General features: G+C 42.2%; 4 protein-coding genes across 5 annotated transcripts in view; 2 read left to right on the top strand and 2 right to left on the bottom strand.

Moving 5' to 3' along the window:
- The window catches only part of Mco1 (Multicopper oxidase 1), a 265,366-nt gene that overhangs the window by 83,892 nt on the left and 168,203 nt on the right, over nucleotides 1-13,271 (bottom strand). The gene's annotated exons all lie outside the window — the stretch shown is intronic.
- LOC110183796 (kunitz-like toxin PcKuz1) lies at nucleotides 1,060-1,625 on the top strand. The gene is made up of 2 exons (XM_020952151.2): nucleotides 1,060-1,223; nucleotides 1,272-1,625. Exons 1-2 carry the CDS (start codon nucleotides 1,154-1,156, stop codon nucleotides 1,439-1,441), a joined length of 240 nt encoding a protein of 79 aa, XP_020807810.1. The 5' UTR covers nucleotides 1,060-1,153; the 3' UTR covers nucleotides 1,442-1,625.
- On the top strand, nucleotides 9,518-10,947 carry LOC110183769 (proteasome subunit beta type-5-like). 2 transcript variants are annotated; one of them, XM_020952126.2, is made up of 2 exons: nucleotides 9,518-9,658; nucleotides 10,021-10,947. In XM_020952126.2, the coding sequence occupies exon 2, from the start codon at nucleotides 10,049-10,051 to the stop codon at nucleotides 10,793-10,795; it is 747 nt and encodes a 248-aa protein (XP_020807785.2). In that variant the 5' UTR covers nucleotides 9,518-9,658; nucleotides 10,021-10,048; the 3' UTR covers nucleotides 10,796-10,947. The 2 variants fall into 2 exon arrangements, with proteins under 2 accessions (XP_020807785.2, XP_020807784.2); XM_020952125.2 differs by lacking the exon at nucleotides 9,518-9,658 and adding an exon at nucleotides 9,743-9,955.
- LOC110183774 (uncharacterized) lies at nucleotides 11,507-13,270 on the bottom strand. The gene has a single exon (XM_020952131.2). The coding sequence runs from the start codon at nucleotides 13,045-13,047 to the stop codon at nucleotides 11,623-11,625; it is 1,425 nt and encodes a 474-aa protein (XP_020807790.2). The 5' UTR covers nucleotides 13,048-13,270; the 3' UTR covers nucleotides 11,507-11,622.

Genomic DNA, 13,271 nt, shown 5'->3' with positions numbered 1-13,271 from the left:
AGATATCTCTCGAAATAGGCCATTTAAGCGGCTGATGGGCCGGTTAAAGCTGACATAAAGGGCGAAAAGAGCCACTCACAGTGTGACCGAAATGGTCTGCGGCTCATGAACTGTGAATGTCCTGAACCGAACACACCCCCGCAGCTGACCGCAGTGACCAGTGAAAATGGAGTCCCATCTAATGAACAGGGACATACAATTTGGAAATATGCAGAGTTGGCTCCTCCCCCCATTCCGGCAAAATGGATTTTGGCGGCATTAAAAATCAGTTTAAGCCAGCCAGAATGTGAAAGCATAATAGCGAATCAATAAAGCCCCCCGCCGAGCCGAGCGGGGTCAATGTGTGAATGTGGCATTTTCCAGCTGCCATAACGGACACCTAGACACATGGGGTAGTGTGAACCGAGTGTTTTGTGGTCAACTGCGAGTTGACTTTCCTTTGAATAACTATTGATTTATATTTTAATTTAAATTTAAATATATAATATAACTCGTAGCGGTTCTGCCTTAGAAATGTTCCTATATACATAGTTAATATATTAATAATATTAATATAATTAAGCAAATCCGTCTCACTTCATTAATATAATTATTCAATTAGCTTTAACAATTCACATATTATTCCAGTCTTTGGCTGCATTTTAATGATGAAGAACCTCGCTCAATTCAAGTTCTTTTATATTTTCCTAGCTCTAATTGCATTTCTAGACTTTGTATATTCAAGAGTTTCATATAGCTCAGGTATAAACATTATATTTCGTTACAATAAGAAACACTTTTAGAACATGTATCTTATAGAACGATGCACTCTTCCTACCTCCAATCGAGGCTTATGTGGTGGTCGCCTGGAAAGATGGACTTACAGTCCATATCATAATTTTTGTTTTTTTTTTATTTATGGCGGCTGCGGGGCCAGAGAAAACATATTCAATACTAGAGCAGAATGCTACTCAGCCTGTGTACGTTCATTTTTCCCACCTAATAGACACTAATATTACAATAAATATGAATTTAGAGTAGAGTACCAAATCTGGAAGTATGAATTACCTCACAGGACTTTGAATCTCTGTGTCTGAGCCTGGGTGAGATCCCTGCCACCCCCAATCATTGTAAACATTGTCACCACAGAAAATAGTAGTACAAATATTTGGAAATGAAATTCCAGTATAATATATGCATTATTTTGCTTTTCTTGGTGGCCGGACTCTGGGCTAGCGGTTCGCGTAAGTTGGTTAGCAAGGAGGAGTTAATGTCTGAAGTTAATCCCCTAGAGAATTGTTATGACGAGCCTAGCCAAACGGGACCCTGTAAGGCTGCCTTTCCTTCGTGGCGCTTCATCAAGGAAAAGAAACTGTGCGAGTCCTTCCTGTATGGCGGTTGCGAGGCCACGAAAAATATATTCGACGATGAAGAGGAGTGCAGAGAGCAATGCCTGGGCTAAGGTTCAAAATTTAGAAACAAACATATTCATTGCCCACCGATGATGGCGGTGGAAAATAAAAGTTTTTCTGCTGGCGGAAAGTTTGAAAGCCCCCGTCGCTCTGGCCGCTACGAAAATATGATTTGTCTGCAAAGTTGAAATAGATTTTCAAACAATTTTTGTCGCTCTGCTCCATGCAAATGAACTGCAGTTCAGTTTTGATTTATGCTGATGAAAATGGAGTTTATGCGAAAACGATATAATATATACACCATAGTTGGGAATTGCTACTGGGGCCGCGTAGGCTTCAGACCTGCCTAATGCCTGGATTTTCTTCGTTTACATTTTGGTTTACTTTTCATACAGGATCACACGTTGCGTATACTTAATCTCCGAACAAAGCTTAGCCGCGACGGATCAATTGAAAACGCCACGTTACGCCCCCGAAGCGATCTGATCCATTCCGTAAACGTTCCGCTCCGCCCTCGCAATTGAATCCAATCAGTTCGAGGGCGGTGCCTGACCTCACTTAATATGCAGGTCCCGGCACAAATTAAAACCGGCAGCAATACACAGCAACTACCACAAACTGTTATTGTGTTTGCGCGCTGTCCGTTATTAGATTTTCCGACAACAGGCAGAGTTCACTTGTCGCCGACATCACATGTTAGCATGGCGACAGCACTGTTTCCTGCTCCGCCTCTATGTCTTCCTTCCCATTTCCGTTTCCGTCCTGTCCCTCAATTGTGTGTGTGTGTGTGTTTGTGAATTAAATTCATTAGCAATTTGAGCACCATAGAGCGAGTGAAAACTGCTTCCCCACTGATGTTTGCTTCATTATGTAGGTTAAGCAGTTTAAATTTCTTATATAAATATGGTAATTGTAAAGCAATATTTAGATTCTTTGTATAGAAATATAATTAACACTGGGTTTACATTTCTAGATTGTTACGAACTGAATTTAAAGATCAATATTAGATATGGATTTCCATAGCTGTCCATAGTCTCCTAATACTTTAGAGCCAAACTGCTGCATTTTAGAGACAAGCTCTCCTCTAAACAAGTGCTTACATTCCGTATTCCGTACTACACTTTAACAAATTTAAAGCAACAATTTATTCGATCAATTTAATTATCTCACTCATTAGATTTACCATTGAGGAAACCAATTTGTTTACTGCCAATCGCCTTGACTTCATTACAATGGAAGTCGAGATGAGAAGAGTGGGAATCTGTGTGGGTTTTAGTGTACACGAGCATGTCGGCAAAGTAAACAAAACGGCATTGATCCATTAACTGGAAGCCTTTTTGCCACAGAAACAGAAATTCAATCAATCAGTGCTCAGTTTTCCTGGCCTTTGTTTGTCCACACGTACATTGTACTTGGCAGTGACGATGGAAAAACAATGTTAACCCCCGGGGTAACAGTTCATTGGGGTCAAAATGGGGAGAATGTCGCCTGGCATCAATTAGCCTGGCTTTCTTCACTCGATTGTCTGCCATAAACTGCAGAGGTTGAGTCTGCTGCCAGAATTAATTAATACTCTTATTACGTATACGACCCATGGCGAGAGAGCTGGTGCTTACCTTTTCTTCTTCAAAAAGAATTAAGGGAAATGGGAAGCATCATACTTTTAGACCACTAATGGACTCTTTGACCTTAAATTTATTAAGGGTTATAGAGAATATATGGCGGGTAAAAGTAAAAATAACATGGGGAATTTAAAGTTGAGATACCCTTACAGTATTCAATTGATTTGTAGAATTGAATAGGAAGTCGATCATAACTAATTTTAAAATATTCCTATTTTTTAAATCAATCTAATACCTTAATGCTAAAATAATGGCTTAAACTTAATCTAACATTTTCATGGAAGGTCTTGGAAAAGCCAAACTTTTGAAAACTCATTTTAGTTGGTACCAAACCCATGTCGTTCCTGTATCTAGGAAGATTTTCCTATTAGTTCCTTATATGTATTTTTAGAAAACCTCTTGTTGTTCGTTGCGCTAAACAATTGTCGATCAATTTATTAATCTAATTATCGCACAGACTGACACTTGATTGATTGGCCCTCAGGCAAGTTCAATGTCGATGTGAGAATACATATATTCACAATAAGCCATTAAGTCTTTGATTGATTTAACCCTAGATCCAGGCAAAAGACTTTCTGGCCAGCGACCCAGTTCAAAAGGGGATCTAAGTGGCGAGAAGTTTCAGGATTCAATCTGGAGCTGAAGCTGGAGCTCTGTGCCAGCTTTATGATATGTTCAAACATAAATCATGCATGAATGTGGCAGAAAAGCGATTTAAGTGGACTGGGAAGTGGAGACACTGGCATATACACAACTTTGTGCCAAAGTCCAACAAACAGAACAACAGGCGGCGGCAAATTGCCCAACAAATCAATCAAATACAACTGACAGAGCTGAGTCCTGCTCCACAGGACATGTAAATGAAAGCGAGATGAAAAAGGAAAGGCAAAAGCTCTTGGCTGTTATTAAAGTGGCTTGTTGAGCCCTTGTTCGGTTCCCTTTTATCCAAACACTGGACCGAGGACCGGACATGATGGCCAATGATGCGGATCGATTATTTGGGTCCAAGTGGTAAAGTTTAAAGTCCTCAAGATGCCATCAAATATTCATGCTTAGCTTTGTTTTCTTTCTCCTGAACCTGAGCAGAATCGCTAATGAGCCAAGGTGGCAAGGACACTTCTCTTATGGCTTTGTTTGATCGTAAAATAAGGCTTTTAAAATAATTCTAAAATATTATGTATACGCCATGTGTGCTTGAATTGGTTTTTCTAGGCAAATTTCATATTCAGTGGCAAACATCATAATATTCTCGTTAATTTCATAGCTACTTTGCATTACCCTCGGGGCCGAACATAAACATTAAAACAAATTATTCCAGCTCAAGTGAACTCAACTTCCAATCGACTTCATTATGCCACCTGCTCCTGCCTCAAGATTTCGCCGGTTGCCGGTTGCCAGCTGCTCATCTGGTCCTGGATCTCCGCCTCGGCAGTCTCAACTTTAATTGCCAGTACTGAGTTCCACCTTGCCGCCCCTTGTTTACTTTGCCTTTTGCAATTTTCCTCTCAACTTTTTTCTTATTCGCGCTTGTTTATTTGTTCTGTGAGACTGCGCATATTTTGCCTCCAAATTAATTGTTGACATTTGCATCACAAAAAAAATATATACAAGTAGGAATAAGAGTAAGAACACATCTTGCTGCGGGCCTGTAGATGGGTTGATCTCCATCCTTCTCCCAATTCTTTTTTCTTTCTTTCCATTAATTAGGTAAACTTTTGTGCGAAATGGTATTTGTTTTGCTTGTATTCGAGTTGGTTAAGTGAGCGTTTGTTTAGCTTGATTGGTGGAAGGAAAGGGATGCCATTCGTCCTTAATTGTGAGCAGATTGAGGCAGTAGTAATTTTACTGAATTTATTAAATGCAACTTGAGGTCGCTTTCAGGCTTAATGTTTAAAGATTTCACTTTAATATTGGCTGAAAGCGGGGCTTATCCATTATAAATATTTAAATTAAATTACCTCTATCGATCGGTATGTCCCTCCCTCATTCTCCCTCCCTGTGCATCTCTAGAGAAACCGCTTACGCTCTATCTGGCTCTGTCTAACTCTAGAGGTAGCTCTTACTCTCTCGCTCTCACGTTCTCTCTTCTCTTGACTCGGAGCCTATAAATACGGAGCTCTGCCGCCTTGCGCACCTCATTCCGTCCGTGGCGTCTCCAGTGTTAACATCTAGAGTGATAGTGATAATGATAGTGATTACCATGCGGCCCGAAAAGTATGACGTGGCCCACGGCACATCTTGGATGATCAAGTTTAACTTAAAGTCACCGGATATGTAAATCTACACCGAAAGCAATTGAGCAATGATGACAACGGATAGCCACGTGTCCTCCACTGGGATAAGTCTTTACCATGACAATTATATTATTTAAATAGATACTAATTAAGTGATTAGGCCTAGACTTAAAGTCAGTTGTGCTACTAACTATGCATTTATTTTCCCATTAATTCCCTTATTTTATATTAATTTATTTTATATTAAATTAAAGTGCCTTAGTTAATTATATTATAATTATAGCCAAACTAATTACTAATTCACGAATATTGACTTCTTATCCATATGATACTTTCAAAACTGAACCTAACTTTGGTACTATAATTTGGTTTTATAATTTCAATCAGAATGCGAAAACTACTTCAATGTGTGATGGGCTGGATAATGTAATATCTTGTAAAAACAAATTTCAACCAGCAAAAGATAAAATCAAAACCACAAAAGGGCAGAGCTTAGTTGGGCTAAGCTTCGGTTTACAGAGCGTTTCATAGCTAAAAAGATTTATTGGAAATACAAAATAAAAAACTTTAAAAACAAATAAAATATAATAATATTACAATTTGCATATAAAACTTAACAAGCTTTAAATAAAAAGTTTCTAAAACATTTGTACAAACCTGTTTTGCATCACAAATGTAAGATTTGTTGTTCGTTTTTTAATACTTTACAGATTTCAATTAAAGGAAATCTTCTAAAATATTCCAAATACTTTAAATCTATGAAACGGACTATTTACTGGTATTTTAGTAACAGGCAAATGGCGATATGTAAACATTTTATGTGCAAACTTTTTGCACATCTCTCGGAAAACTGTGAGCATAAAAAATGAAACTGCATACCGAACGACTTCCTTCCCGGACATCGACATCATGGACATGGGTCCCACACACACAAAAAAAAAAGAACCTGTCCCCTCCCATCCGACTAACCGGATCCAATCCCTAGGCCCCTCCTCGCCCATCGCATCATTCACCAAATGCATTACACAAATTGTTCGTTTATGGCAGGTCAAAGGCAGAACTTGAAGCGAAAACCGCACATAAAAAACTATTAGGTTGGGCCCTCCAGGAACTGGGAACCAGGTACCAGGACCAAGTACCCAAACAGTTTGCCACCGCAGTTCCTGTCCAAAGGTGGAACATCTGTCAGCGGAATTTGGGCATTCAGGCATTCGGGCGAGACATGCAGCTCAGACATGTGGGCGACATTGGGGCGACATTTTGGCAACATTCAGCGGCTCAGTGGCAGACTGCAAAAAAGTAGCTCAATCTAGGACTACGACTAATAAATACCTTTTAGAGCTATTTATTAGGAAAGAGAACTAAGCTTGCCAAGAGTGTTAGGTGAAAATATAAGGGAACAGTTGATTTTGAAAGACATTTGCAGTGTCATTTCAATCCAAAAGAAAGTATCTTTTCAGAGACACTATTAAAGCTCAAGCATTTATAAATTTCACTTTATTATGACCCTCATTTATCCCCTTAAAGGGTCCTCCATATACCCTTGAATGGAAAACCAGCGAAGGGTGTAAAAAATCGCATCGAAAACTAGCTGACAAACATGTTGCACTCATGCGAAGAGACAGGAACAGGAACAGCAACACGAACATGGACATGGGGGGTTCTCTCACTCTTCACTCACTCCCCCTAAACGGATTGACATTTCAATCTCTGTTGGAATTGGAATGCAATGGGTGCGACTCCATTGCCATTCCTTAAAACCTTCTCTCCCACTAAAACTTCCCCTCTTTTTCGCCGTCTTATTTCTTGCATATTTCACAAATTGCATCCGTTTGTCGCATTTGGCAGCCATATTGCATAGCTAAACAACTTCCGCACGACTGATTGTGAGTCAATTACAAAATTGCATTTTATCCCGTGGGGTTAGAGCCACCCCCTTTGTCCTTGTCTTAACCCCTATTTTAGCTTTTAGTTTGGCTTGTTTGCAGTTCCATTCATTAGGCCAAAAGATGCTGGGCAACTTATTCTGGTGGAAATTGGCCCTGCCAAAAATGGCGCCAAATGTGGAGCAGCTTGCATCGTTTAGAGTTTTGGGAAAGTTTTTGTCGAGTGAGGACATGAGGGAAACCATCAGCAAATTTGCCATGAATACACAATTTGCTAAATTAATTGTTATAGTATTAAAGGAAAGTTTAAAGCTTTGAAGTTTACATATAATAAATGCATTTTTAATAGTTCTCAACGAATTTCAAATCAAACGTAGAGGGCTTACAAGAACCTCACCCAACGAACCATGAGTAAACCTCCCTTATCCTTATGGCAACCATTAGCAACATCAACTTGAAGGGACTCAAACTAGCCCAGGATACGGAATTGCTTGACCCTACAGGACTAAGCGAAGATTTGCGGCAGAGTCACGTAGAGCGAATAAATTTTGTATGACATTTGCCGGGCAGGGGAAGTCCGTAGCTCCTGGATTTCTGGACTCCTTCGGAGCAGGATGCACAGGACTAAGAGGAGTATGAAGCAAATTTGTAACGGTAATTTAGCCTGGGCGTCCACCGGATTTCAGAGTTTTTGGAAAAGATGGCTCCGGGGAGGGCCACACTAAGTAGCCAGGACCATAATTCACGCAACGACTACAAAACAGACATGACCACGCCCCAGTTGGTAAGCAATGTTGACCACCGCCCACTCGACCAAGGTTTTCCCCCCGACCCAGACCCGAGCCCCATCCATTAGATGCCAAATTGAATTAAATGTAAAAATCTTTTGCACGCAATTGAGAAATGGAAAAGTGCAAAATAAATTTATAGACATAAATATGAAAAGGAGGCGAGGTAGAACGAGAGGGAGTAGGGAAGAGTACTTTTCATGGCTTTTTACGACTTCCATAGAAATTAAAATGCCATTTAATGCTGCCAGAATATAAATTAAATGGCCGCATTTTCGTTGGCATTTTATGTTTATTTCCTTCGGTGTCCTGGAGGAGCTCTGCTTTTCCCGACTAAGTCTCCGGCTCGGCATTGAAACGATTTGTCGGTAAATTGAATTGGCATAAAGACAAACTGAAAGTTCCATATATGTATGTGTATATGTACATTCCCCGAAAAACCATCGAAACCAATACCCAACGTCTGCTTTTATGGCTGCAGATTTTAACTAGCATTGTCTGCAATTCGAGAGAAGTCAAAAACCGTGCAATTTGTCCTATAGTTCGCCCCAAAAACCGAGGCACAGGCGGCTACTTTGTTGCCAATTGTTTATGCCATTTAAATTTGTTATGCCCATTTTATGTCTCTTTGCGGTTTTATGGCCAAACTTTTATTTATGTCTCTCTTTCGGCTACGCCAATTGCATTTGATTCGAGTTCTGTTCGAGATGAGTTTACAGACAAACAGGCAAAGTAATTGGGTAAATGTTTATAGCGACTTAATTTCAAAAAGAGATATATACTTCAAACGATTAAAAGTCAATTCAATAGTCTTGAATTTGTTGATATTCCTTGGCAAGATCTAAAACATCTCTTTATTGTATTGTATATACGTACATATATTTCTATGCTTCTATATTCTTTGCTTTCAAAATCAATACCAGTCTCACTCACCTTGACATTTTATTTTAAATTATATTCCTTTTTCCGCTATGAACTCCATGGAACGGTCTTCAACACACCTTTTGAAACCCACTTCCACCCAGAGTTTAAATTCACTTTCAACCTCGACGGTAGACCTGAGGAGTCGCGGTCAGAGATGGCCATACGATGAGGACGTGATGTCACGGCATTCTCGTGCGGACCAAGAACAGCAGGTGCTGGAGGACATAATGGCCTTCGAGAGTCGCCTGAGAGAGATGGGCTCTGACAGCAGCAGGCCACGTGACTCCTATTGGGTTCCATTCTTAGGAACGATATGTGCCTGTACAGCGATCAGTGCCTGCCACTGGATGCCGAGAGTTCGAGACAGTCAGTCCATAGTTCTAAGGAGCCTCTCCAGTCGCGGTGCCTTCACCATATCCCTAGCCACTCTCGTCCTGACCGTACTCTTTGGCGTTAAGCATATTGTTGATAGAAAGCGCAACGGAGCTGCGGAACTCTCAGGCGATACTCTAACCCTTTTCCAGCTGGAGCGCGATAAGAAAGGAGAGCTTGTGGGGATCTCGAAAAACTGATTATCTTCAATGCCACTTAACTCACAGTGATCCATAGTCAATTTCGGAGGCAAACTACAAACATGAAGAAACAAAAAAGACAAATCAAAGCAGATTCAACGGATATAAATTGCATTGTTTCGAAATAAAAATGGAGACCGGCTTAATAGAACTCCACATATCTACCAGATACTTTTATTAAGTTTTGGAATCACTTGGATAAATCGTAACAGCAAAGAAGAAATAGCTGGAAACAAACCGAGTAAGATTATTTTTCCAAACTCTAAAAATCTACTTAATCGATTTTAAAAAGTAAGCCATGAGTTTACTTTAAAACTCACACAACTCACAACTCTACTGTAATTAGTCATTCCACTTCGTAGCTTGAAACGAATCACATTCACAGCTCACGGGAATCAAAAACAAATTGTTTAGTTTTGCTAACAATATTCTTTCGGTTTCGTTTTTTTTTTTTTTTTTAAGTGAACGAGTATTTACAGTCTGTATATATTCTATAACTGAGTTGTTATATCTCAGGTGGCAATCGGAATTTTTACAAGTACCAAAACTTACAAAAATAATATTCCTTGCTCTTCATAGTAATTACTTCGCGATTCCCTACAGGCTTTCCAGCGGCAATAAATCTGGGAAAATGATCAATGCCATGGCAGCATCCCCGGTTCGTCGAAGAACTCGCAGAGGTGAGAAATATTATGGAACCGCTTCTGTGGGGTTTATGTACAAGGGCGGCATCATACTGTGCGAGGACTCAAGAGTCACCCAAGGCAATATCCTTCGATCGCAAAGCATGATAAAGGCCTTCCCTGTGAGTAATCAGATCGTGGCCACGGTGGCCGGCCGTCCTGCGGAATGCTCCTTTTGGATCCGTACTCTGGCCTGGGAGTCCGGCCTTCACGAGTTAAAGCACAATGAGCCGCTGCCTCTCCTATCCGCGGCCACATTTATCAGCAATGCGGCAATGGATGAAAAGATGAATGGCCACAACCTCGGTATGGGAATGATACTGGCCGGCAAGGATGTATCAGGACCCGGGCTGATCCGCGTCGATTGCGAGGGCTTCATCTACCAGGGCTCTGTGTTCGCCATAGGCAGTGGTTCGGAAAGTGCTCTTGGTGTCCTGGACGATGGCTTTCACTACCATCTCAACGACAAGGAGGCCTATGATCTTGCCTATCGCGCTGTCTACTATGCCGGCTTGGCCAGTGACACCACGGGTGGTGCGGTGAGCCTGCATCATTTTAACAAAACCAACTGGAAGACGGTGGGGATTATAGACTGCCAGAGACTGCACAACAATTTCACATTGGGTCTGAATTATGCTGGAGAGGAGATTGAAGATATGGAATTAATACCATCCAAACGATTCAGGATGGCATGATGAAATTCTTTACTTTAAATATCTTTCTTGTTCTCTATGTTTATTGCACTATTTCGCAAACATCCAAATGCTCATCTCTTGGCCAAATTATGTTCCAGAAAAAACAGGGTCAAGCTGAGAGAAATATAAACAGAGAGAGATGAGCATCCACATTTACCTGTGTAAATTAATTATTGCACTTGGTCTGACTAGGTAAACGTGTTGATTTTGTGACATTTAAGAAGATTTATGGGCACACCTTGCCGGGAAGGCGGAAAAGTGGGTCCAGTAAGCAGATTCGAGTTGGGCAATTTGCTGAAAGTCATTAAGTTTGCGCATCGGTGCAACGGCAACGAGATTTTCGCACCAGCGGAAGGACGAAGGAGGTGACTTACTGGGCTCATTTTTATGCAATCCCGAAATCCCATTTGGGGGGACAACCGCCGCCAAGGAGCAGAGCGACTTTTGAGAGGCTCCGGCTGAGGCTGTCATAAATATAATTACAGTTTCATTTCCGCTTCGAGTCGAAAGTGGGGAATTTCGGAAGGTAGACACGACTTCTCTCAGCTGGCACAACGTGGCGGATGAGTAATATGCAGGTTGCAGGGGCATCTGCATCTGGGAATAGTTGTAATATGTTCAGAGATGGTGTTTCATTCCATTCAGAAATTGTTTCAATTATTTCCAAGGTTTAAATAGCCACCAAAGAGTTTGAATAGAAAAAAAGAACAGCCTTTTATGTTGCTTGCATCTCTTTAACTATTTCAATCCCCTTAAAACCTATTAGCTCAGTCTGCAGCCAATGAACAAACATAATTTAGAACATTCTTAGCTTTAGTTTTTCGCCACTATCGTATCATCCTGAAGCCCATATAAATGGCAAAGGCCATGCAGCAGCCAAGGAAAGCGGCACGTAGCTTCTCCGGGTCCAGTTTTGCGTCCCGATCGCACAGAAGGATCCGGAAAATGGACCCGCAGAAACCGGCGTAGGAACGTGGCGATGGTTGGGTACTTAGGCTGCCATCCGGCAGGACAACCAAGTCCTCCTCCTCGCTGTCATCGCGGAGTTCCACCCTTGGCATTAGCTCCAGCACCCCATCGTCGGCACGCAGCGTTGAGTCGCTCAAATAGTCAATGGACTTCACCTCGTGCTCATGTTTGTGCTCCCTTTCGCGGGTCTGCTCCGCCACCGGAATCCGCTCGTCTCCCGCCATCGCCCGTTTGGGCCACCAAGACCACCAAGAGTGACCCGCCGCCTTCTTCAGCGGCTCATGGCTAAAAAAATCATGGTAGGTGGTAGCCGTACTGACGCTACTGGAGTTCTCAACCAGTTCAGTCTGAGCCTGAGCATCCGCCAGAGTTTTCACTTTTGAAACGGATGGTGCGTAGGTCTGCAGCACACTGTCATCCTGCAAATAATCGAATAGCGTATCCCTATCGTTCTCGTGAGGCATTTCCAGACCTTCCCCTATGGATATGTCCTCCTGGTACTCCTCCTCAGATGCATCTTGGCTACGCTCACTCATGGTGCTTGTCTGATATGAACTTTGATGCGTCTGATGATGAGCAACATTCTCGGTATTCCTTACCTCGTATTTTCCTTGACTGCCTCCCTCGAACCTAGTCGCCGCCTGGCTGTCCCCAACGGCCTGGAAACGCTTGAGAGTTTCACCTATTTTATTGGTGATATCCCTGGCCGTTTCCAGTGTGAAGGGCAGCGTGAAGCCGAGGAAATTGAGTTCAGTGCCCTCGTCGCTGGCTTGAACTTCAACTGGCCGGTGAAAACTCTGTTGTGTAGCTTTCTTGTTGATCCTGTTCTGTTGCTGCCAGCTCACATACCGATGGGGCTCCAGAACGGGTTCCTGGCGATATTGGAAGGTACTACTAGGTGGTGGATTAATACGCATATTGACAGTTCTTGCCACGGGCCAGTAATGCGGGGCAGGAGCCGCCGGCGGTGGCAAGGCTGCTCTGAAATCATAGTGCTGCTGCGGGGGAGGAGGACCTGGCCGAAAATTGGGATCCTCGGAATGCTCTTGCCTCAATTCCTCGGCGAACTGCTGACGTGCCCGGTGACGAGCCCGCTCCTCGATTAGAGCAATGTGCAGCTGGCGCTCGGCTTGTCGCCGATTCCGAAAGGTGATCGCACCCGGAAAAATACGATAGTTGTGGCACATCATGGACAGTTGGGCATCCGATAGTTTATGCACCTCCTCGTGTATTGGACGCTGTGGTCGCCCCGGATGGGCATCCTTTTGCAACATGACTGGCATTGGCGTGGACTGAATCGTCTTTAACTTCTGGTTTGGGGCATATTTTGGGCAACACAATAGTGGCTTTATTGCAAACCTTGATTGTTTGTTGGCAATTCACTAAAATTTATGCTTAACAATTTCCGAAAACTTAGGCTTTTGAATAAAGTGAAGCAATGACATTTTGCGAGGGGTTCCTGTCCAGGTGTAGGTGTTGGGTGTAGATGTTGGTTTTAAAAAGTGTA

Source organism: Drosophila serrata, unplaced genomic scaffold (genome assembly GCF_035046125.1).
Source record: "Drosophila serrata isolate PLE 108 unplaced genomic scaffold, ASM3504612v1 contig_240, whole genome shotgun sequence".
NCBI classification, from domain to species: Eukaryota; Metazoa; Arthropoda; class Insecta; order Diptera; family Drosophilidae; genus Drosophila; species Drosophila serrata.
This window is presented reverse-complemented; position numbering and strand designations above follow the sequence as displayed.